Here is a 27,062-nt window from a genome sequence, read left to right on the forward strand (position 1 = left end):
GGGAACCGTGTCTTAACGATCAGTCCAATAAACAAATACAACGTTCGTAAGAACTACTATTCAAAAGAATCTCAAAACACAATGATCACGTTCTGAGCCAAATGGCTTCAAAATGCACCAGAAACAGTAACCCGGAAACATAGGCGGTAAAGAATCTGTAGCGCTCCCTAGTGTAGGAAGTACCATCCATGGTGAAAGCATGTGAAGTGTTGACACAGTTGACACGGGGAAGTGTTGCTCTACGTCACCTCTAGTTCATTTCAATCACCAATCCTTCTGTAAACTTTAGTCCCGCAGTGGACTGATCGTTAGGACACGGCTCCCAGCAGATAACCGAAGTCAAGTATCACTTGCTGCGATCAGTGTGTAGGTGAGTGACCACTTGGATCAGTCTGCATAGGGACAGAGGGTGTGTGGTATTGGTCCTCGTTAAACTGTTCTACCGTAAAGTGCTCGACTTCGCATGCAGGTCGTCGGGCTACCGAAGAGGGGGTGTCATCCCCTCTGCAGAGGATCAAAATTGTGATGGCATGTCTTCGGATGCGGATCTACCTCAGGGATGTTTCCCAGACTGTTGACAATAGCCCTCTGTGCAGCTCTAGTGCGACGTAAATGAACTACTACAATAACAACAGCAATTCTGTGAACTTCATCTCGTCCCGCAGTGGACTGATCGTTAAGACACGGTTCCCAGCAGATCACCGAAGTCAAGCATCACTGGCTACGGTCAGTGTGCGGGTGGGTGACCACTTGGATCAGTCTGCGTAGGGACCGAGGGTGTGCGGTATGGGTCCTCGTTAAACTGTGCTACCGTAAAGTGCTCGACTTCCCGCGCAGGTCGTCGGGCTACCGAAGCAGGGGTGCCATCCCCGCTGCAGAGGATTAAAATTGGGATGGCATGTCTTCGGATCATCCTCCGGGATATTTCCTAGACCGTCGCCAATAGCCCATTGTGCAGCTCTAATGCGACGTAAAGTAACAACAACAACTTCATCTTATCCCTGTCCCGCAGTGGACTGGTCGTTAAGACACGGTTCTCAGCAGATCACCGAAGTCAAGCATCACTGGCTGCGGTCAGTGTGCGGGTGGGTGACCACTTGGATCAGTCTGCGTAGGGATCGAGGGTGCGGGGTATTGGTCCTCCTAAAACTGTTCAATCGTAAAGTGCTCGACTTCGCGCGCAGGTCATCGGGCTACCGAAGCAGGGGTGCCATCCCCGCTGCAGAGGATTAAAATTGGGATGGCGTGTCTTCGGATCATCCTCAGGGATGTTTCCCTGATTGTCACCTATAGCCCATTGTTCAGCTCTAGTGAGACGTAAATGAACAACAACTACAACGTAATTGATAAGCGAGCTATAAGCGAAACACTGCAAAGGGCTCCAAAAAGGCGAGATAGTCATCATCATCTTTCTGCATTTGTTTTTGTTTAGAAGCGAATAATTGGCGAATGTACGTGCAAATTGTTATAATTCGAGGTATTTTATTTTATTATTCAAAAAATCGCTATAAAAATTTTTAGAACAATGTACTGTTTTTCATTTTTCAATTATTTCTAAAAAATATTTTCTAATCGATGTCATGACTAAGTTGCTGGAGCAATACAAGTTAATGTGAAAATATTTAATTCTGGTCTTTAAGATAATGATTTTGGATACCTAAATCATTTGTTATGTATCTTTACATGAACACCTGATCGGGTCATGTCAATGAATGGAATCCCAGAGTTGTCCGTTAATCTTAGAACCATTATAATTATTATTGATCAGTGGCGTACGCAGAATTTTTTCAAGGGGGGTGTTCATAATTTTCTGAAATTACTAAAAGAAATTCGAGTATGTAATTAAGCACTATTATTTCCCTAATTTAGACAGCTAACAATTTTTATTTAGACAGCATTGTTTAGTTAAATTTTGATTTTATTTTTTAAGTTTAAGAGCATAGTGTAATATNTTACTAAAAGAAATTCGAGTATGTAATAAAGCACTATTATTTCCCTAATTTAGATGGCTATTAATTTTGATTTTTTATTTAGACAGCATTGTTTAGTTAAATTTTGATTTTATTTTTTAAGTTTAAGAGCACAGTCTAATATCTTCTCGCATGTAATATCTTCTGAAAAAAGTCCAATGTCCCATGGGTGGGAAGTAACACTTTGAGGGCCACTTTCACATTCATCAGATTTTGTTATGCTTGAAATGTTTTCTTCAACGGAAGTCTGACATTTCTGTTCAATAGAAAAACTTACATTGGTACCAGATGCTGTCACCTCACTAATTTCAGGTCGTGATTTTTTCTCAAAATGATTAAATATTGTTAAATTATTGCGTTTTGGCATCCTAAAGATCCAAGAACAGTAAATATATACATATATTTATTGGTATAGAAATATCCGCTATGCTACTATATCAAAGTTTCGAGCTGGAATGAATAACTTTAACGACCACAGTATCTCCAATGGTATTGTTACTGATCTCTTCACTAGTCGAAATAGTGGCGACGACGGGTTCGGCGATTGAATTAACTTTTTGTTAAGACAAAACGAAGCAGATTTAGCGACGAGCTCCGAAAGACAAGCGGCAGTGATAACTCTTAGTCTGACTAACTAACTCCACTGTACTCCGTTCCCCCTTTTATATAACTTTTCACAGCATCTTCAAAATTTTCGAATTGTCTCAAAGACGACAGAACGTCTAGGGTTCCAGAATCATCGCGTAAAGACCTCGCGAATGACTGCCAATCTCGAAAACTATCGCAACTGGCAGGACAGAAAGGAACCAGACCGTAACAGTATCACACGAATTTGGTTTCAAAAGTACAACTCTATTATAGTAAATGTTTTTTCAGTGAGAAATACCGTTAGAAAAAAAAAGTAGGCATAAGGCAAATAAAAATATAAAGTCTTAAAAAATAATAGCTTGCATAATTTCTACTAAAATTTTTATTTTTGCCATTTTGTCTGAGCTCAAGGGGGGTGTTTAAACCCCTAAACCCCACTCTTGCGTACGCCCCTGTGATTGATATTTCTGTATCGTAATTTGTCGCCTCAACTACAATCGCCAGGCACCTGATATATTCTTTTTCTTCTAGATTTGCAAGTTTAAAATCCATTCGTGCTTGGCAATTGTAGTTGGCGCGACAGATCCATAGAATATGTTAATTGTAAACAAATTTTTATGAGATGCACTATAGATTTCTTCTTTGTGATAAAGGATATAAAAAGTAATCAGGTAATTTCATTTGCATACTTTCTTGTTTTGGATGATTTCTTTTTCCTGATCTGAAAAACCAGGATATTTCCGTATCGTGATCTGTTGTGCCAACTAGATTACTACAATCACCAAGGTGCCTAATAGATTTTAAACTTTTTTTAAAAATAAACTTGTAGATGTTAGCCCTGGGGTGGCTGCGAGCTATATCGTTCTAGTTAGTCCCCTTCTGCGATGTTAGTCCCTTTCTGAGCAGAAGACTCTGCTATTATTCTGCCACAGAAATCTCAGGGCTGCTGCCCTGAAGTTTCCAAGACTTGTTGATTATTCTGCCACAGATCACAATATGGAAATCTCACGTTTAACAGAATAATCGCCAATTTTTGGCGACTTACTGGTAGCCGCCTCCGATAAACAAAAAAAAGAAAACATCGTAGAAGGAGACTTACTCAACAGGTATAACTAATAGCCACCTCCGGACAAACCTCTGCATGATTTTTTTAAAAAAAAAATTGAGAATTTAAAATCCATTTGGTGATTGTAGTTGACGTGACAGATCACGCTACTGAAATATCTCCCGTTTTTTTCTCACCAGCTGCAATCATCAAGATACCAAATGAATTCTGAACTTGGCAATGTTTTTGCAAACCTGTAGTAAAAAAGCACATAGAAGGTTATTCGGGGGTGGGTACGAGTTATACTTTTCAAGTTGGTCCTCTTCTGTGATAATTTTAGTTTCTTGTGGGGCTGCTGCCCAGTAGTTTAATTTGTTAGTAATTGTAAAGCAATTAATCACGGTACAAAAATATACCCACTTCATGTTTTTTTTTTAAAAAATTGCCAGCTTAAAAAACATTTGGCTCCTTGCGGATTGCAATTAGTGCGGCAGTTCAAGATATGAATTATCCCCTAAAACAAAAAAGGATATTTCTGTATCATGATCTGTCATATCAACTACAATCACAAAGGCATCATATGGATTTTAAAAGTGTAATTTTCTTTGAAATTTTTTTTTATCAAAATAGAGAGGTTTGCCCTGGATCTGCCATAAGTTATACCCTTTGAGTTACTCTCCTTCTGAGATATTTTTGTTTCTTGCAGACCATTTCCAAGACTTGGCAATTTTTCTATCACCTATCAAAATACTGAAGCCTTTCTGTATCATATTTAATTTTATATTAATACTCTTAAGATTTTAACATTTACTAATTTTTTTAAAAATTTAATTTTTAACAGGAAGGATACTAGAAGTTTATCATGGCTGAGTTGCATTATACAGACTCAAAATTTGATCCTGGTAAGTGTCTTGCCTGTTTCATTTGTATGCATTTTTTTTAGTTGTAATTTTCACCTAAAAATTTAAATTTGACTCTTTGCAAATTATAATTAGTCATCATTTTTGACATCTGACTTTCAAAATTCCGTGATTCCACTTCTGGTGAAGCTATACCATAAACAGGAAGTTACAGGTATGACATTGCATACTCTGATTAGCAGCGGGATTCTGGACCAAAAGTTATGGGTTTGACATCACATGCTTGAGTCTTCGTCCTTCTCTGATACTTTTAACAATGAAATCAGTATTTCCCAATTCTTTCGTTTAGAGTAGAATAACTTTATTTGTATTCACATATTTTAAAAATCATACATTGTGATTTGTCTTTTCATAATTTATAAATCACGCATTTTGATTCATAATCACACTATTTAATCACACATTTTCAATTCAAATTCACACTATTTAAAAATCGCGCGGTGCGATTTATATTCACAAGATTTAAAGATCACACATCATGGTTCGTATTCATGCTATTTAAACCAACATGTTCTGATTCGTATTCACACCATTTAAAAATGAAATTCCAATCTGTATTCACATAATTTAAAAATTGCTCATCATGATTTGTATTTACACGATTTAAAATTTACACATTGCAAATTGTATTCTTATAATTTAAATATCACCCATCACAATTTTTATTCATGCTATTTAAAAATACACAGCTTTATTTCAGCTGAGAACATATTTCATATTTCAGCTCCGATCAGATTTCAGCTGAGCTGACTAAGACTGAAAATAGTTTAATTGAAAGAGAAAATGGTGCTTATTCTTTGTAAGGAAAGAATAATGAAAGATTAAAATTAACCATTTCAAAAAGTAAAGAGACATTGAAGCTTCACAAATGATGGTTTATGGCATAAAGGGGTGCATTATAGGAGTGCACAACCTTTTAGAGTGAAGGGCCACTTGCACAACCTTTTTGAGTGAAGGGCCACTTGCACAACCTGTTGACTAATGAAGAGCGGTATGCATATTTAGTTATGTTGGCTGCAAATATAATAATTTTATCTAAACATTAGTGTTCTAAGAACTTTATTTTTTTTTAATCAGTGAACTTAGTTACATATTAATTATTAGCGGAATATTAAATACTTTCAATTATTAGAGTTCATTCAAAAATGAAAAATATTGATGCTTTTTTTAAAACATTTTTCCTTTTTTATCAAATATATATGTCTATATATATATTGGTAAAAATAAATATATAATATAAATTCTACAAAAAAGAAAGAAAAAAACTGTGACGCTCAAAGAGTGAAAGAATTAAAAAAATTTACCTTTTATATTTTAATGAGTAATATGAATTAGAATTAATTATTTTAATTTAATAAAGTTTATAGAATTTAAACAAAACCATTGTAGTACAAAAATGATTTAATATTAATTTGATATTATATTTTAGATATTATTTCTTGAATTATTAGAGCTTTTATAAATTTTAAATAACAAACGTTTTCTTTTTGTTTTTTCCTTTAAAAAATTACTTAAGCTACAAAAAATGTAAAATAAAATGGATAGCAAACAGTGAGAAGTTTAAAACATTCACATTTTTCTTCCACTTCGTGAATCTTTCATGTTGCAATAACATTGTATTAAAATATCGGGATATCGAAAGCGTGGGGCTAACTACCAAAAAAATGACGGAAAAATAATTTATACTTACAATGAAATATGAACAAATTCAAAAGTCATTATTTAATTGCACAATAAGAAACTTGCGTGCCATAATAACATTGAAGTTGAAGTATCGGAATCGTCAAAATCACATGGAAAAGCATTGCAATAATTTAAAAAAATCACTTAAACAATTTTTTTATTTTTCAAAAATTTTTTTTTCTTTCCATTGTGCTCAGAAGCTCTTGCGTGCCGCACATCAATAGTCAATGGACCACAGGTTGTATAACCTTAGTTTATGCTAAAATGAAAGTATAATTACTGTCATCAAAAACATAACAACTATTCGCTATGATATAGCTAAAATAAGAAAAAATAATATTATTTATCCATGTTGCCATGTTCTAATTTGATTTTTGTTATAATGTATGCATTTCAAAATATGTTGAAATAATAAATGTATTTTGATCATTTATCATTTTTTAACTATATACTTCATTTCCTCTTATTTATCAAACTTTTCTGTTATTTATCCAGTAAATGTTAGAAGTGGATTTTAGTTGTTTCATTTTTCAAGTTCGAAAGTATAGATGGGTTTTGCATTGTGTAAATATTTTATCTATTTCGAATTTTATTTGTAAGAGTGTACAACCTGTGCCCCTCTAAGTGTTGATGTGCGGTCAGCGGGAGGTTCTGAACACACAGAAATTGTTTTTTTTTTTTTTGAGAAGTAAAAGCATTTTGAAAATTTGGAATCACACATTCGACTCATCACTTTTTGATGCACCCAATTTGCTCACATTCGATTGTAAACCTATTTTCTTTCTCTATCACTTTTTCAACAATTACTGTTACGAAATTACACATGGTTTTAAAAAAAAACTCAGTTTTTTTATTCGATAATACAATTCATCTGAATTTTGCCAATTTCATCGTAAATTTGATTGATTTATTCTCCCCTTTTTTAAAGGTAGTTATTGTTACCCTTTTCCATGTGATTTTGAAAGTCCTGTATTTTTTTGCGATAATATTACGATACCTGGCTTTTAAATTGCACATTTAAATAATCGCTTTTCAACACTTTTCGTTTTTGGTGATTTCATCATATATCCAAGTTATTCTGCCATAATTGTTTAGGCAGTTTTGGGATACATTCTCTTCTTTTTATACCATTTATGTGTTCATATTTCGTTGTATATCTAACTTATTTTTCTATCTTTTTTTCTGCAGTCAGTGCCATGCATTTGTTTGTGATATTTAGAATTCAGATATTTTAAAACAATGTTATTTTAACCCAAAAAATTTGAAAATTGAAAGAAACCACAAATTTTTAAGCTGCTCAATGTTTGTAATTTATTTTGTTTTAAAGTTTTTGTAGCTTGGTTGATTTTTTTAGGAAAAATTAAAAAAAAAATTTCTATTTTAAATTTATAACACCTCTAATAATTCAAGAAATCGAAATAACATCTGAAGTATAAAACCTAATAAATATTGAATCTTATTTAGTATTATAATGGTTTTGTTTTAATTTTTGGTTTTTGTTCAAATCGTATAATTATTTTTTTTCACTTTCATTCTGCAAGCATTTTTTTGTTGTAGTTGGAAAGGAATTTATCCTGAATCATCTAAGAGACAAGGGCGGGCGTTCGCCTGGAGCGTCAGATAACAAAGGGGGCGAATAAAACCTAAATTTAATGCTCCCCTTCTCAAAATTATTCACTTCCACCTTTAAAAAAAATTTAGCTCAGGGGATAAAATGCTTGCCTCCCAATGAGGTGACCCAGGCTTGAATATCAGTGTTGACTGGTCGATATGAATGCTGCTTTTGACTAGCACCAACCACAGTGCTGGCATAAATATCCTCAGTAGTAGATGGATCATGGGTTAGAATTCCCTTGTCGTTGGACTAAGCCTGGGAGGTTTTTGTGGTTTTACTCTCCATGTAACGCAAATACTGGTTAGGTCCATCAAAAAGTTTTTCATGAAGGCTAGTTTTCTAAATACTTGATTCTGGAGTACTCTTGTCTTCTGGTTTGTCTGTCAGAAGATGTTTACTTATTGTACTGGGAGGAATTGTGAACACTTTTTGCATATACTCCTTTCATTTGAAATGTTGCTGATAATTGTGAACTGGAAAATTTTATTCATAAAACAATTTACTTAAGTACTAATTGATATAACGATTGTATTCTACAATAAAAACTCTTCAATAGTAATAGGATTTAGAGGGAAAATATTTTTAGTTTTTTGCGTGAATATTCTTTTTCAAGCATTGAATTGAAATGGAAAAAACAAATCTTGAAAGTAAAAAGTGAATGCTAAGTGAAAAGGAAATGTTTACGGAAAACATGGTTTTTGCTCAAGTCATTCAAAGCAATAGGAATTATTCACAATTTCCTGTATTGACCCAATAGGGTTTAATTTAAGAAGCATCTGAAAAAATTCTATAAATACAATTTATTTGATAATGAATTTTTTAAAAATTTTATTTTGTTTATTTAGGATCTGAGAATGAAAAACGCAACCTTCCTAGTTCACCTGGCCCATCGTTAAATTTTTCATTTTCTAGGACATCATCTACAGGCTCGATAGACTTGCTAACCTCTTCATCAGCCCATAATACGGGTAATCTTTTATTTCTTTGTTATTGTAACAGCATATGTTAAATAAGGAATTTTTGTTACTAATGAATGATTATTTCATTTTTTCCCTTCATATTTACTTTGTTAATATTTCAGGACTGCCAATTGCTACATGTTTTACAAAATATTATATAGAATGACAGATAATTAAGAACTAAAGATTTCACAATTTGGTATAATTTTATCAATATTTTAAATGTTTCAGCGCTGTAGAGCTGGAATGAAGTGGTGTTTCAAATAAACTTTTGAATCATTTACATGCAGTGGTGTGGAAAATAAGTTATAATCATTTATGAAAACAAATTTAGCTACCATTAGAAGAAATTTTTCCCAAAAGCGGAGAAAGTTAGTACCCCTGATTTTGTTTGAAAAGCAATTACTTTTCTTGAAATTAAAATTCTTATTAATTTCAGAACTTATAATAATTGTTCACAATGAATAATTAGAAGCGTAGAGTAAACACTTACATATGGTATATGTTAGTAATATACACAAATGTTTTTATAGAAATGATCCTTTTCACTGCATGTTACTCTTACCTTTATTTTTATACATATATATATAAACTCCTGTTTGTGAAAATTGCAACACCATGAAGGAATCGTCATAATTGAATGAAATTTAATACACAGTTGAGTGGTAGTGGTACAAATAAATTTTTAAACTTTCAAAGCAAACAAACAATAACAAGAGATCGAAATCAGTATTTTGTGTAGCTTCCNGAAGAAATTTTCCCCAAAAGCAGAGAAAGTTAGTACCCCTGATTTTGTTTGAAAAGCAGTCACATTTTACTTCTCTTGAAATTAAAATTCTTATTAATTTCAGAACTTATAATAATTGTTCACAATGAATAATTAGAAGCGTAGAGTAAACACTTACATATGGTATATGTTAGTAATATACACAAATGTTTTTATAGAAATGATCCTTTTCACTGCATGTTACTCTTATATATATATATATATATATTTATATTTATAAAATACTCTTTCAGGAATTTGTTATGAACTTTTATTTATAATGTCCTTAGAAATTTTGTTATGTCAAAACTACTATAAATGTATTTTTTGTAGGTTTCATGCCTTTGCTATACATTTTTTTTTTAAATTTATGGATAGAAGTTATAATATCTTTATATATTTACTGGTATGTAGATGATTCTGATTGTATTCTGTTGCTACTATCTATATACTATTTTGACTGATGTTGAATTAAGTTGAAAATGTCAGCAGAATTCCATGTTCATGTTTCAAAAATGTTTCAATAGTATTGAAGTATAAAATTAACCTGTAAGGATGATCAGTGTCTTGTTAGTACTTTTCGAGCAAATAAACATTGAAAATATCGATATTAAAAAAAAAGTCATGGTTGAATTATGAGTTTTGATTCTTACTTACACTCTTCTAAAGACAAAGAATTATTTAAGAATGTGTCCAAAACAGTGGAAAAATCACTCTTAAGTTTTAATCAAGGAGTTAATGATCAATAACCTCAAATGGGCTTATCTACTGAGTTTTCTTCAAATTATAGCATTGTTTACATTTGAAAGCTTTTACTTATTAGACCTCTTCAGAGATTGCACTTGGTTTGGTCAAGTAGCTAAATTGTTACTTAGCATGTTGTAAATAAAAATTTGATTTATTTTTGTTTTAAAGTCGATTCTAAATGTTTATTCTCATGGTCTAGTTGGCTTAGACTTCTAGTTGTCTAGTTGGCTTAGGCAAATTAGGATTATTGCAGTATGAGACGGAACGGTTATGATACGTGCATNCATTCTTAATAACACACTTATGGTGGCCGACTTCCTCCGGGTGATGAATTTCATGGACATAGTTTAGCCCTGCTAATTTTGGGGATAAGGAAGAAGAAGAAGAAGAGAAGGATTATTGCTTATGAGCCAGATGTTTGGTTCCCTCTAGTTGTCTCTAGCTAGCAGGTCAGAATGTAATGAAGTCAGTACCTTTGCTTAAACCCTGTTAGCTTGGCTTTGGGAAATGCAGAAAAAAGGGAGAGGGGAATTGTCTGACATGAGCTTGTAGAGACTTGTTCATGGAGGAATTGGAATAACTTACAGTATTGTTTTAGAAAATTGTTCTCTGCTGTTATTCGCTGAAGAAAATCATTCGGGTGTTCTGAGCTTGAAATGGGTAATTTTTTGAGCTCAAAAGAAATGGTGAAAATGACAATAGTGTTATATTGTAAACTGCCGAACTCTGTGTTCCATGAGTGGTTGTGATGACTTCGTCTTAATTTTTGGTCGTGAGCAATGTTTTGCCAATAAATATTTCATCTTTCTGCTTCAAACTTCCTTAACATTGCTTAGATGAAGTCTTAGAACATAGTCATCTTCATCATGAAGATGACTATGTTCTGCTTTTTATGATGCTGTAAATTTTTTAATCAGGTGTTCCTACAATCATTAACACCTTTTATGCTTCTTCTATTTTTTTAGTTCTAATTTACGTGTAAAACTTTACAAATACGCATTATATTAATCATATTAGTATGTACTATAGTTTTTTAAGGGTTTGACTCCCATCACTAGGCCAGTTAATATTTAAGTTATACATATAATGACTGTGTTACAATGGAACTGAATCATTATTTATTTTCATTATAGATTATGGGTTTATACATTATAGATTATTTTCATTTTACAAATGAATGATACTTTCTTATAGATGATGAAGATAGTGATCAAAAGTCTACTTTAAGTTATAAAGAACGCAGACGTGAAGCTCACACTCAAGCTGAACAAAAGAGAAGAGATGCCATCAAAGTAATCTACTTATGTTTTATTATTTTATATAAATAGATTTTTTTCACAATATATCTAACTAGATCTTGCATTTTTATTTTTAAATCTCAGCCAGCAAGCTTATTATATTGAGAAAAAAAATATGGAAAATATCACCTTGAAAGGATTATAATTTTCTCTAATGGAAAAAAGGAGTTTAATTTAATTGTAAAAACTCTTATAAATTAATCTTATATACAGTCCTGTTTTGAACTCTAAAGAGAGTACAACTTGCTTCATTTTAATTTTTGAATATGCATTTACAGTAAATTTTGTTTCTGTATAGAGAACCTTATCTTTGACCAAGTATTTTAATATTATCTTCTACTAAAGAAGAAATTATGTGGCTGTTTTAATGTTTTATTTATTCCCTGAATAACATTGATAGCTGTGCTAGAAAAATATTTTTTCTTAGTTCTTTTTTTCATATTTATTTTAATTTAGCATAAAACATTTTCATTCCAAAGAAGAAATATATAAATATAACAATTTTAATGACGAAACATAAATTATACAATTATATTATAAATCATATCAATTTATTTTCAAAGAAGATTTTATATCTAATTTTATATAATTTGTTAATTAAAGTTGTTTCAGAACAAATATGTTCTTTTATTTGTTTGCTTTGGTTGCATTAAACTTGTTACATCCAACTTGAGCTTGAAATTCTGATATTTAAATTTATATTTTCTATATTATTTACTAATCATGTACTATATTTATTTTTTCTATGATCTTTTTTAAGCTACTTGACTTTCAAATTCTGCATATGATATTTCATATCTTTATTTTAAATATTTTTCTATAATTCCTTTTTTCTTCAAATTCCTTAATTTTCTTTTGTTTACAGTTTTCATAAATTATTCTTACATAAAGAAAACTTGCATCTTTTTTGCTTATAATTATTTGATATTAATACCATCATTAAAAAGTGCTAGCATATGTAATTTGCCATGATGGTTTTAAAATGTCAGGGAAAAACATAATTTTACTCTAGAACCTGGAATGTCATAGAATTTTTAACACCATTAAATCCCATGAAAAACGGGGCACTTTCCAATTTTCTTCGCGGTTTAAAAATATAAAAAAATCATAAAATTAATTGCCAAACAGACAATTGGTCTATTATTGAGATTCTTTTATGCTAGAATTTCTGGAGATGAGACGCAAGAATACTCAAAACTCTTCTTTCTTCACTTTCTAAGAACTGTGTTTTTAAAATAGTGCACAATTTACAGAGCACAATAAATTAAGGATGTACAGTGTGCAAAAAAAGGACCATCCTGATCTAATGATGGGATCTTCATGTTCTTGGACTCAATCTTAATGGCTCGAGGAGGTGACCTCAAATATACTAATTACTAAGTGTAGATGCTATTTTAAGTTATGGAATCAGATTCAGAAACATACTTTATCTGAATCAACATACCTTTATCAAAAGATTCAGATTTTTGACCCCCTATGTATTGGGAGTAGTCGCAAACTAGGAAATATGGTCCCAATAGTTTGGTTAGGTTGAAAATTTAGACCCCTTAATGTTAATTTTACTTTTTGTATATTTCACCATATCTGGTGTACTTAAGCGAATTGAAAAAAATATTTACACTATTATAACATTTGTTTGTCCATAGATAATTCCATTCAAAAAGTAACCTTCATTAAATATTTATAATATTTTATTATTTTATTGAATAATGGTAAAAAAATTTTCGATTGTAAGGAATGCAATTTTTTTGCATCATTTTAAAGAACATTATTTTGCATGGCAAAATACAAAATTTGAGCAAAATCGGTTGAATAGTTCCTGAGAAATCGAAATTCAANGTAACCTTCATTAAATATTTATAATATTTTATTATTTTATTGAATAATGGTAAAAAATTTTTCGATTGTAAGGAATACAATTTTTTTTGCATCATTTTAAAGAACATTATTTTCCATGGCAAAATACAAAATTTGAGCAAAATCGGTTGAATAGTTCCTGAGAAATTGAAATTCAAATATCTGACTATTTTAAAATTCAATTTCTTGGGATCTTTTATTGCTTAATATTACTTTACTTTTTTTTAATTATTATTTTGTATTTATTATTTTAATTGCTGACTGGACACATCTTTACTTAAAATGTGTTATATAACTTTTTTTGCCATTTAATAATTGTAAATCGGTAACTAATTTTTATCAAAAAATGTTGCGTAATAATATGTCTTTAGAATACATTAAAACTTAATGAAGAAACACCACTTTTAGTTTTAAGCTTGAAATTTTGAGTACTTATCAGAATTAAAATTGTTGGATATATTTTTAACAATTTTATATTAAATATCTCTATGATCAAAATAAGGAAAATACCTATAAATAACAGATAAAACTTTTTTTGTTAATTTTAAGCTGGACACTGCCAAATATTTTCAGTGAAGAATGCATTTTTAGATGCATTTGTTTATGTATTTTTAGAATCCTTATTAAAATTACTTGAAGTCCTTATCAATATTGGGGATCATAAATAATTATTTAATCAAAGGAAAAAAAAACAGAAAGGCTATTGTAATTTCACAAATGACATAAAAAATAATTATTTAATCGAAGAAAAGGAAGGCAGAAAGGCTATTGAAATTTCACAAATTACAGTAGGGAATTATGGATTTGGATGAAATAAGCATAAAAATAAGTTTTATTGAGGTTTAAACGTAAAGGTGCTTTTAATAATCTTTAAACTGCCCTGTTTCTTTCCTCTGTAAGGGCAGATTTACAGTACACCCTGAATAACCAAAAGTAAAATTTCTCAGGCCAAGCATAGGTAATATTTGAGCATTATCAGTTAGTCTGTTCTTTTAAAATTCGTTTAAATTTAAGACTGAAGAATTAAATATTCATCAATAACAGACAAAGCCCTAATGTATAAATCAATATCATATGAATTGTTAGTCACTAATTTTAATAAAATATATTCAGTTTCGTCATTTAAATATGCTTGATTGGCTGCATATGTTGAAGGTCAGCGATTGTCTGTGTGTATTGCAGGTTTACGATTGTCTGTGTGTATAGGAAAAGTTTCTGCTAAATTAATTATAAATGAAGTTCTTTTCCCAAAATTATATTTAAACAATTTCCAGCTTAATCCTCGTTAGATTCCATTATCAAGTATTTGCAAGTAACAAAAAGTTTCAAGTAGTTCATTTCAATTTTTTTGTTTCAAGTAATTATTTTGATTATTAAATTTAATTTCAGAATAAGTTTTTTTTCTTAATTGTCTATAAATTTGAATGTTTTATTCGAACATATAAACTTGTCTTTTTGGAGACTAGAATAAATTTTGAAACCCAAAAAAGTGGAACTTTGGAATGATTCTAATGCAGATAAATTTATAAAAGAAGTGTTAAAATTTGGATAAGATTTTATTAAAACATGACCCATCATTCAAACTAAGAATAAGGAAAATAATTTGATTAAAAAAATGTGCAAACATTGAAATATCAGCATAATTAATTTTCAAAAAACTAATTATTTAAAAAATAATTAATATTAAAAACATCTAAATTTTGTTCAAATCAACAATTTTTTCCATAAAAAAGTTTTACAAGATAACAATTTTAATTTCAATGACTAAATTTAAATTACTAATGACTAGATAATGGTATTATTTTTGATTAAAATGTACTGCGTTGCAAAATGTTTCAGTGAAGTAAAAATAAACATTTTCTCTTAAAATTTAGAGAGAAGTTCTCTCTGCATTTCTTCAAGTTCATTGTCTAATAGGTTAAGATATAGGTAATTCCATATAAAGGCATAATTTCCAGAGGTTTTATCTATAGGATATATGATAGAATGTTTCCTAGTGAATTCTAAATCATTGATAAGATTTTTAAGCTTAAAATTGTCGAATTTAATGAGATGAGAATTATAAGGAAGAAATTGTTTATATTTGAAATATAGGGTCCATTTCCAATCAATGAAAAGTTGTACGGGTGTAAAGTGAATTCTAAATGTTTTTAAAATGAAAGAGTCAATATCTTCTAAAAAAATCGAACGTAACGATTTGATGCTTATCTGAAAAAAAAAGGTCTGAATTTTGTACTATTAGAAAGTATGTACTGAACATTCTTATTATTAAAAATATTAATATCACTGGTGACATTATATTTAAAGTTGTCACTAAAATCTGAATCTCAATATCGTTGCGTTTTTTTAACTTTGTACAAAATTCCTTATAGTTGAAAATTTTGTACCAAAAAGTGATATCATATCTAAAAGCCTTTTTTATGTTAAATTTCAAATGTATATAATTACATTTTCCTTAGAGAGGTTATGAAGACTTGCAGTCCCTTGTTCCAACTTGCCAACAACAAGATAGTATTAGTAGCTATAAACTAAGCAAAGCTACAATTCTTCAAAGATGTAAGTATATTCTTTGTGTTTCTTTGACTTATTTTCTGTATTACTGGTTAATATTTTTCTTTTTAATGTTCCTAGTTGTCTATTTCAGCATTAAGTTTTTGTTAACATTTAAAATACTTAGTCAGGGCTTTGCGTATTTATAGGAGTTAGTAGTACAATCTCTTGATTTTATCAAATCTTTTAGAATCTGTTAATTTTTTACTTACTGAAATATGCCGCACAAAACAAAATTATCAAACTAGTGGATTGCATTATTTTATAGCCTTGCATTTCCCCTTTTTAAAAATAGTCTAAAATGCATGTATTGTAGAAAAAATGTTTTGATTTCAATTTTGAATTACTGCAAAGCCTGTATTTATTTAAATTATTCAATTTTGTTTGAACAATTTTGTACACATCCATGTTTGGTGGGGTTAACTTTACCTAAACTAGTTTTTTAAATTGATTTTTACACGTCTATAAAATTATATGAATGGTATATTATAGGTATTAATTTCATGAAAGTTTTCAATACAAACTTTGCTTTTAAAAATTATTTTTTTTACTAAAGCCTAACGTATATATTTGGAATTTTTTTTATCTCATAAAGTTATTTTTATAATTATCCAAAGTGGCCACTGAACTGGTAAATTAAGGGTAACTCGGAATTTTATGAATCTGTAAAAAAACAGATGTTAATTTTACTTTGCTTTTTATGCCTCTACAATTCACAGAAAGTTAATTAATATGTGTGTAAGGTACATAAAAGATTAATATTTTTCCAAACAAAAGTAATAAAAGTTTTAATGCTGAATTTTCAGGGTGGGTGGCATTTTTAAAGTGCTTAAATGTTCTTATTTTCTTTTTTAAAAGCTCTAAAAGGTGCTTTATTCAGTGGGTATTGTTAAAAAGTTCTTATACTTCCTTTTTCCAAAATGAGACATTTTTTCTTTACCATGTCGATTTATACCACGAATTATGCTAAAAGCATGGTTTTCACATTTTTTTATTTAACGTTATCCCAATTCATTCAATCACAAAAATTTTCGTTGTGGCATCAGTCTGTAGCGAATGAAAGTGCCTATAATTTTGCATGTTTAATGAAATACTGCGGGTCCACATGTGCATATACTGAGCTGGATTCAGTGAGAAGAATTCATGCACTCTCATGTGCAACTTTGTTGCATTTTACAAGATAATTTCAATTTCAGGCTGCATTTTCCACTCTCTAAAAACGAACCGAAAAATCTCTTGAATTTTTGCTGATCACAGGGACCAACTAAGCATTGCCAATTTTGTTCCCTAATAGCAATAGAATATTTTATTTAACTTATTAATTTCATCTATGGTGAAGCACCATTGTCTTTGTCACTGGCAAACTAATGGCCTTCTTATGCAAGTCGTTGAATTTGACTTGGGGACCATTCACTAATTATATATTTACATGTGAGTCCCCAGACCAGTCAAGAATCACAAAACTTTATTTAATTTAATTTAATAAAAATATAAATGAATTGAGATTTTTAAAAGTACGATTTTTTACCTAACAGACCGTTTACTAATTGTCTAATTTTTTAAAGCTTTTATTATACTTTATTGCTTTTTATTATTGTATTGTTACTTTTAAAATTTTCAGCGCTCTTAATTTGTTTTATGAAAAAACTATAATATTTAGAGGCAAGATTTTAAAGTATAGTACGAGTTGAGGGACTTTCAATATTTAAATACAGCCAAAAATCTTATGTTATTTAGATTTGTCATTCATAAAACTTTAATTTATCTTTAAATGATTTGATTTGAAAACAATTGAAATAAAAAATTCAATTATCTCAGATTTGTAAAATATTGTGAGTGTAGGGATCATATAACAATTTCCATCTGACAAAAATGTTTAGCTTGAATAAACATAGTATCTACACTTGAAAATTATTTCAATATTTTTAATGGTTTCATTTAAAAAATAGTGAACCAGGTAACAAATTTTAATAAAAATTTATTAGGGGCCATTCATTAATTTACGTTTGAAAATGAATTTATCAAAGTTTTCTTAGTTTGCTTAATTCTTTACATACTTAATAAGTTATAATCAATAATATTAATCTTGTTAATGTTTTGTTGGATATGCTTTTATGAATAACTTTTACCTAAATCTTAAAAAATACACTCGATTACCTTTTCAAATAATTAAATTAATTAGAATTTTGAATTAAACTTGATTACATAATTAAGTAATTATTAATTTTAAAAAAAGAATGAACCACTCAATATTGAGTGTAAAAATTGTGTGTAAATTGTTTTATGGTGGCTAATATAATCAAGAAAAGAATTTTTTGGTAGAATCTAGTTATTTTATCATTATTAGGGGTCAATAATAGTTAAATTAATTGAAAGTTTGAATTAAATTTTTTACGTTATTAAGTAAATTAATCATTAAAAAAAAGAATGCTCCACTCAGTATTGAATGTAAAAATTGTGTGTAAATTGTTTTTATGGTGGCTAATATAATCCAGAAAAGAGTTCTTTGTCAGAAACTAGTTATTTTATCATGATCATGTTAATTTTTTGAAAATTATTTTGCATTTTACTGATATATATGTGTATATATANATTAAAGTGCCTATCCTAATTATGATATTTTTTTAAAGTGCTTAAAAATATTTTTTTAGTGCTTAAAAAGTGCTTATTTTTTGTTGAAAAATTTGCCTATGCACCCTGATTTCGGCTAATTTATTTAAATAAATAAATTCCTACTTAATTTTTTTTGTCATATTTATGCATGCATCTTTACAAAATTATATGAAACTTCAACTTCAATTTTCTTTTCTTTTTAGCAAAAGGTTCATTTAATTATACTTTGATTCAAAAATGTTGCACAATAGAAATCAAAAATTTTTCTCCTTAAAAATGAACTAAACAATGTTTCAACATGTATATATATATAGTAATTATCAACATTAGTTTCCTTCAGTAAAAAAAGGATACTATTTCAGTATTTTTTATCTTTCATAAAACATAGCTGCATAGAATAGAACAAATTTCTGCATTGTGCCTTGTATCTCTTTACTGCTGTCCACATGAACCTTTTCATGTAATATGTTTATTTAATATATTCTTACTATCCTTTTAAAAATATTTCAATTTTTGTAGTAAGTAAAAGTATTTTATTATGTATTCTATGTTCAATCAATAAGACATAATTGAAAATTTAATAATTAAATTTATGCCATCAGTTTCAAAAAATGTGGAAATTTGATAAAACTAATATTGAGAAAAATTGGGAATGTTTTTTTCTGAGTGCATCTGACAACATTGCTGTGACATTATTGAGTTAAAGGCATTATTAAGTTATTTAAGTGTGTATTTTTTAATATTTCCTAATTATGTATTTTTATTAAAATATTATTCAATTTCTTACTATTGTTTTCTTTGATTAGCTATTGATTATATTCAGTTTCTCATTCAACAAAAGAAGAAACAAGATGAAGAACTGGTTGCATTACGAAAAGAAGTTAGAGCCTTAGAAATCATGAAAACGTAAAATAATTTTTATTGTCAATTGAATGTTTATAATAGTAGTTTGATTTCACATCCAAAATATTTGTAGTTTTTTTTTTAAAAACTATCTAATAACTATATTTTATTTATTTATTTTGAAGCAATTTTAAATAAACATTCAAATAGAATTATTTGTTGTAAAAAAATTACGACAAAGATTTAAGAAGAATTGCACGTTTTTTTTTAACAAAAGCTACAGTAAATTATTCCTTTAATTTCCCTCAAATATAAAAAAGCATTTAGTATGAAAAGTTGCACCTTTCCCCTACCCTTACAGCTAAACCAAAGCTTCACAAATTCAAATGCTTCGAGAAGAAATGCTTAGAAGAGAATGGGAAATTTTACTAGCGTCTGTAACAGGAGAAGCAATGACTGGAAGAAAATGAGGCAAAGGATAAAAAGCAGCAGAGCACTTGAAATAAAACAAAATGGGTTAAATTGAAATTGTGTTTTGCAGTGATTTAATTTGTGCCCATTTAAAGTTTCTTTACTTTCTTCTAGATTCAAAGATTCATTTATAAACTTTTTATTATTGTTTTTATTATGACATAGTATTTTTAAGAATATTTCTGATAGACTCTATTTTGCATATGTATTTATTTTTATGTTGGTTATTTTTACCTGAAAATACATGAAAAATTTAGATTTTAAGCATTAAAGTTCTGTTTTAAGATTGAACAAGTGTTTTTTCCCTTTTCGTTTGCTTTATTTTTTTAAACCTTCGTGTTTATCCCCAATTTTATTATGACTCGATTTTTTAAGAGCGTTTCTGACACTTTTTTCTATCGTTCTTTTCTCCTGAAATTATAGTAATTCGATAATAGGAAATTTTCAGTTTAAAATTTTGCTTTATATTTCTCTTTCATCTTTTTTTATAGACATATGTTTTTATTATGGTGTGTTGATAAAATTATTTTTTTTTAATTATTACATTTTTCCAAAATTGTGATAAGGAAAACAAGTCTTCAGTACAAAAATTTGTTTAACAACAAAGAGTAATAGTTTTTTTCTTTTATTTTACCTTCTTTTTCTATAAAATTTTGTTTCTATCAGCTTTCCTTTTATAACCTGGAATTTTTTATGAATGTTTCTGATTGATTCTTTTTAGTCACTTTTTTCCTTAAAGTATCGAAATATAGAAAAAAATAAGATTTTCAGTTTCAAGTTAGATTCTAAGAATTATATATATATATATACAGAGATGCCAACTTGCTCCGGACAACAAATATATATTTTAAAGTGGTAGTTTATCATTTGTGATTCTTGATTTAATAAATTCAATTTAGTAGATTTTCATCCACCACTATTTCTAAATAATTCGTAGGCTTATATGTTTCACCACTTTATTGTAGTTATGTCATGCTCTACCTCTTAAAAAGTAAGCAAAAATAGTCAAATATTTGCAAAATTTACATTGTAGTTATTTACCGCTTTTTTAATTATTTTGGCGCGTCCGGAGCAGTTGGCATCTCTGTATATATATATACGTATACATACATACAGTGAAACCTTCTGTTATGGACACTCCTGCAAAACGGGCGCTTTCAAAACGGACATATTTTTAATTCCCCAGGAATCTTCTATGAATAAACCATTGTGTACATTCTCCCTGAAGCAAACACTCCTGTAACAGTGCAGTCATTTTTGCCCTGCAATGTTACTTTCTGTCTCTTCAAGCGGGACGCTACTTTTTCTAAATTTTAAAAAAAAATGATTTTTACTATGAAATTTAAGAAAAAAATGCCTCTCTCCACCATTTTTTTAAACATGTAAATTTGTGCCTTATTCATAACTAAAAACTTTAAGCTATTTCAGTTTTAAACAATCTATCATTCTCCTGTCACCTTTATCTTTTCGATTTTATCTTTCGCAAGAAAGAAAGGAGAATGATTCTGCTCATGTAAAATATTTCCAACAGAAGCATCTTTGGATCTTTTTATCTGAACCACAGGATTGTGACCCCACATGCTCAGTCTTGAGACCCCACAAGTTAAAGTGACACATTAAATGTTATCAATTCCTCTTCCCCACCGAAATTTCCTTTCTATTTCTTATCAGCCCTGCACACATCCTGGCTAGGTTAAAAGAATAGAATAGAAATTTCAATCATCCAGGTGTTCATATAAATCAAACGTTTATTCAAACTTTTGACAAATGATCGATTGTAAATACAATTCCATAGGGCCTGGTGTCTTACATGTTAGTATTGTCTTGTTCCTTTTCCTATGCATTACTGGCAGTTCAGGCATCAGTATTCAGTATCATATGACTAACTTGAATATCTGCATAATTGTGAAAAAACATTTTTATTTCTTCGTAACTACATCTGTTGAAAGAGTATTGGAGATAAAATTTTTAAAAGATCTTTATTCTTGAAAAAGTTTCTTCTTGTTCAACAATGCTTCATAAAGTTTTAACTTTGAAGGAAAAAATTGAACTTTTAGAGTATTCCAAACATCAAAAACGCAGTATCCGAAAATTGGCTGAAAACTTTAAAATTGGAAAGACTCAGGCAGTAGACATCATTAAAAATAGAGAAAAACTGACAAAACTTTGGCGTGAAAAAGGAAATAAGAACCAAATTAGAGTATTTTTGGAAAACGTGACCTGGATTTAAAATTGACAGATGGATTTTTGAATGGTTTTCTCAAGTTAGAAGCAAAAATTATTTAGTATCAGGTCCACTGTTACAGGAAAAGGCTAGAGAGGCACCTGAGAAATTGGGGATAAAGGATTTTAAAGCTTCTAATAGGTAGTTAGAAAAATTCAGAAAGAGGCATATGATTTCTTTTAAATCAATAAGTGGAGAGTCTGCTTCTGTGGATACTGACATGGTTAAAAAATGGTTGGAGAAGATACCTTCCTTATTGAAGGACTATGTACCCGGCGACATATTAGATGCTGATGAGACTGATCTTTTTTTTGGGCATAACTGGAAAAAACTTTGTGTTTAAAAGGTGAAAAGTGTGAAGGAGGTAAGATGTCAAAAAAAAGATCAAAATTTTTATTTTGCTCAAGTTTGACTGGAGAACAAGAACAAGTTGATTATAGGAAAATCAAATAAGCCCAGATATTTTAAAGGAATGAATATATTTAGGCTTGGAATACAATGGAACGAAAATCGAACCTGGATGACCCAGGATTTAGTGATTGAGTGGTTGCTTGAACTTGATAGAAAAATGGGTCACATAAACAGTTTAAGCTCTTTTTTTTTAATAATGTAGTGTCTCACCCTAACATTAATCTAAAGAATGTAAATTGTGAAACTGAAATTGTGTCATATTTCTTTATTACAAACTGAGGGACTGCACATAATCTCTGGCAGAAGAGCATATGTTCACCTATTAAGGTCACCCTTGTTTTGCCTAATAGTGTTTTTTAATTTACATCAAGATTAGTATTCTCTGATATAAAAGAATTTTTATTTTTTATTATAAATTATAATGTACTTAACTTATCTAAAAAGTTCTTAATTTTTACTTATCTGTATACATTTGTTAATTTACAGAAACTATGAAGCAATTGTTAAGGTTCATCAAAGCCAACCCAGCTCAAATTCAAATAAAGTTAGTGATGAAATGAAGTTTCAAGTGGTGAGTAGTTTATTGAGATAAAAGTTGCCATTTTTGTGTCCTTCCTCTCACTATTATCTAGTTCTTGTTTGATTACTTACAACCACTAGATAAACTTTATAATACATTATATTTAAAAAGGAATTACTACTAAGTACTTAGTTCTTTTTTAATATTTTATTGTCAAATTATTCAGATTGCAAAATGTTAGTTGTAACTGAATTTATCATTTTAAATTTTAATTATTATTTATTCCATCTACATTAGCATCTTGACACCCTTTTAGGTGAACTATTTTGTGTTCTTACACTTTTTTTTTATTCTTAGATATAAAGCTTTCATGGTAAATTAAAAAAAAAACATCTTTCTTTAAATAATAACTGTGCATGCTGATTTGTTATACTTATATATGATTAATAATTACCATTTTTAACTGAATTAAAAGCAAATTTGAATATTTCTTCTTAAAACAAATTATAGATTTTCTCATATAAAGTAAAATTATTTCATTGTCAATTTTTTTAATGTTTTGTTAATTAAAAAAAAGCAAAGATTAAGATTAATAATATTTTTTTATTAATTTCTATTCTTTGTGTATAATATATTAATTATTAGAAATAAATGAAATGAGGCTTAATTAAGATATTCTTTGATGACTTTGAATTTCTCTGAACTAAGTTTTTAACTAAGAATAGATAAAAAAAAAATGCTTCAAAATTTGTTTAGATATTTTTTTTTCATTGTCATGAATTTAAATGTTTAGGATTGAAACTGAACCTAAACTTTTGCTATTATTTTCTTTAGTTGAATTAGTTTTGTTATTCCATTCATTCTAAGTTCAAAATGCCATCAAGTACTTAGTGTGGTTGAGTGTGTAGAATAATTTATGTATTACTTTTGCTCTTGCAAGTAGTTTTTGAAATTTATCTTACGTGAGGCATACAACTCAATTATCATAAAAACTAAAAATAAAAAATAAATAAAAAAGAAAGTAAAAAACAATATAAAATAAATGGAAAATTGACATATTTTGCATATTAACACATTTGACATATTAACATATTTTGATCAGGTGTCTTCTTAGTTGAATCTGTAACTGAACTTATACATATTTTTCTTATAATCTTTCATTTATTCAATGAATTTTTTTCTTTAGTTTCAAGCAGTGTGTGATTCCTTGTTTCAATCTTTCAATTCATCAGTATCTGTTGCAAATTTTGCTGAATTGTCTGCTTGTGTATTTAGTTGGCTGGAAGAATATTGTAAGCCTCAAACATTGCAAGAAATGATGATAAATTTGCTTTGTCAACTGAATAATCAAATCACCTAAATGTACTGGTCAGTTGTACAATGCGATGCAAATATTTTTTTAATTGATTTGTAAATCTAAAGATGTGCAATGATGTTTCTGGTCTGTTAAAACTTCAGATTTTTATATTCACTTATAGCAATTTTTGTCATTTAAAATGTGATACCTTACAGAAAGAATTAAAATGAATTTTGTTATTTTTTTAAAACTATATTCTTGTTCTTTTGGATTCTGTTGTGTTTGACCATTTATGTTATTTAAAAAAATCTCTTCTAAATTCTGTTATTATAATAAAAACTTCAAAATGTTGACATAATTTATTATAGCATTATTATATACTCTACTATCCCTTATATCCTTATAAGAATTTTATTATACCATTATTATATATTCTACAATCTTGGTTGGATTTGTTAATCTTTCAGTCTATTTTCTTAATTGCTTTTCTCTATTATTTCTTAATCTATTTTAACACCTTATTCTATTTGCATTAGGCTTTTTTTCCAAATGTTGATTAAATTGAGATTGTGTCTGTACCAAAGCTCGAAAAAAAATTTTAAACTTGTATTTATACTTGTATTTTAAACTTATGCTTCAATATTTAATTCACGAAATTAATGTTTACATAGAAAAGTCTGTTTTTTTTTTTGTCATATCGAAATTTTATGCTCCTGAACTGTAGTTTTTAACCTGTCATATTTTTGTTACAATCAGATGCTATAATTTGTCTCTTATGTTTTATTTTGTCTTCAAAATCGAAATCTGGTAAGCAATGTTTGAGCAAAGAAATATTTATTTTGTAGAATTGTAATTGTCTGTTGCAGCGTAGCATGTAATTGCCTATTTCATTTAAACAGATTTATATGATGATAAAGTAAATAGCAAATCGATGCTCTTTTAAATTTCTTATTTTAAAAAAAGTAATTTCTAAGGAAATGTACCTTTGTTTTACACATCAGTATAAAATCTCTTCATATTATTACTCTTATTAAAATAAGCATTTAGTCAAATCAGCAATATTTTTTTTTGTCTACTTTCATTGCTAAATATTTGTTTCAATTTTTCTTTTTTTAAAAAATGTTTTTGTATTATATTTTAAATCTTAGTGTATATTTTTTCTATGATATTTAAAGAAATCAATCAGAATTATTGATGCCTGGAAGTAAATGTATTTAATTTGTAAAAAACAAGCATTTTCACTGTATCAACTCCTTTAGTATAATTATTTATAGTTTGATTCTATATTAATATTTGTATATATTATATTCGTTAGAAAATAATATTTTAAATAATGAAATGTTCTTAAATCGTACAGTATCATGTATTTGAAAATATTATATAAAAAAAAAACTTTTATTTCTCAATAAAAAGTATTTAGTTAAAATGTAACACTTATTCTAAAGTTTCTTTTACAAATTTTAATTGGATAGAGTTGTAACTGTTTACAGATATACTTCATATTGCAAGTTTGTCACTTTTTTCCAGGATCTTTGGTTTAATCTTCATCATTGGTTAATCACTAATTCACAGTCTTAAATTGGTACCCCAGAAGTACAATCATAATTTGGAGCTAAGCAATATGTTGACCCATGACTTATTACTCAAACCCGTATTTTGTAGCCTTAGAATATTCTTAAAATGCAGAGCTATAGAATGATTACAAGCTTTGGTATTTTGTAACAAACTAATCAATTACTTCATCGCTAATTGGTTACACTAAAATTATACTATATTATTTTCAAGAAAAATCTGGATATTCAAAGGATTCATGTGCCAAATTTTGCTCAATTTTTTTTTTAAGCTCTCATTTTTTTAAAAGTATTATACCAACTTCATCTAAATTTTTGCAATTTTCAAACTTTAAAATCTTTATTATCTTTGACTTGGTTCTAAATTTTTTTTTACAAAATGCTGTTATTTTGTCTTTTAAGATTCTGTGTATAATACTCTTAAGCTGTTTTTGACATTGATTTCCTATGAAGATAAAGTAATTCAAAGCTGAATGTTTTCAATTGTGGAAGGAATTCTGAATACACTCTTTTCATTCACATGATTAATGTTTTGAATGACAATTGTGTTTTAAAAGAACAAGAGGAAAGTTTGGATGATTAAAGTTCTTGTCAATATGCAAAGTTTAGAATTGAGGAAACAGTTCAAAAAATGTATGAAATTTTTCTGCAATATCAAGATTTTATGACATGGCTTGATGATAGTAGGTGTGATGAACAGTGACAGCAGCACGCGAAGAAACAATTTTTATAATTATAATTTAAAGATTGATAAAAAGCTAAGGTTTGTGCAAAAAAGGGACAAAATGAAAACTTTATACAGAGATGCCAACTGCTCTGGACACGCCAAAATAATTAAAAGAACGGTAAATAACTACAAAGTAAATTTTGCAAATGTTTGACTATTTTTCCTTGCTTTTTAAAAGGTATAGCATGACATAAGTACCATAAAATGGTGAATTATATAGAAATAGCGGTGGAAAAAAATTTACTCAATTGAATTTATTAAACCAAGAATCACAATTGATAAACTACCACTTTAAAATGTATATTTGCTGTCCTGAGCAAGTTGGCATCTCTGTTTATGTTAGGGCAAAATGAGAACTGTAAAAAAACATATCTGTATTTTACAGTT

General features: G+C 28.7%; 1 protein-coding gene across 3 annotated transcripts; it reads left to right on the top strand.

The window, feature by feature from the left end:
• The first annotated feature begins 1,350 nt into the window (after positions 1-1,350).
• LOC107443986 (max-like protein X) lies at positions 1,351-25,808 on the top strand. Of its 3 annotated transcripts, none has more exons than XM_016058029.3 (8): positions 1,351-1,477; positions 4,445-4,505; positions 8,667-8,789; positions 11,488-11,585; positions 15,908-16,004; positions 19,418-19,517; positions 23,047-23,131; positions 24,267-25,808. In XM_016058029.3, exons 2-8 carry the CDS (start codon positions 4,466-4,468, stop codon positions 24,438-24,440), a joined length of 717 nt encoding a protein of 238 aa, XP_015913515.1. In that variant the 5' UTR covers positions 1,351-1,477; positions 4,445-4,465; the 3' UTR covers positions 24,441-25,808. The 3 variants fall into 3 exon arrangements, with proteins under 3 accessions (XP_015913515.1, XP_015913517.1, XP_071043492.1); XM_016058031.3 differs by having other exon boundaries at positions 1,366-1,451; XM_071187391.1 differs by lacking the exon at positions 1,351-1,477 and adding an exon at positions 3,087-3,229.
• The last annotated feature ends 1,254 nt before the right edge of the window (positions 25,809-27,062 follow it).

The sequence above is a fragment of the Parasteatoda tepidariorum genome, chromosome X1, assembly GCF_043381705.1.
Source record: "Parasteatoda tepidariorum isolate YZ-2023 chromosome X1, CAS_Ptep_4.0, whole genome shotgun sequence".
Lineage (NCBI taxonomy): Eukaryota > Metazoa > Arthropoda > Arachnida > Araneae > Theridiidae > Parasteatoda > Parasteatoda tepidariorum.

Bases quoted from the DNA above. Each gene is read 5' to 3' on its own strand.
- LOC107443986 (XM_016058029.3), top strand. From the start codon at position 4,466: ATGGCTGAGTTGCATTATACAGACTCAAAATTTGATCCTG. The intron at 16,005-19,417 runs GTAAGTATATTC...TTCTTTGATTAG, and splicing joins AGCTACAATTCTTCAAAGAT to CTATTGATTATATTCAGTTT. The intron at 23,132-24,266 runs GTGAGTAGTTTA...TTTTTTCTTTAG, and splicing joins ATGAAATGAAGTTTCAAGTG to TTTCAAGCAGTGTGTGATTC.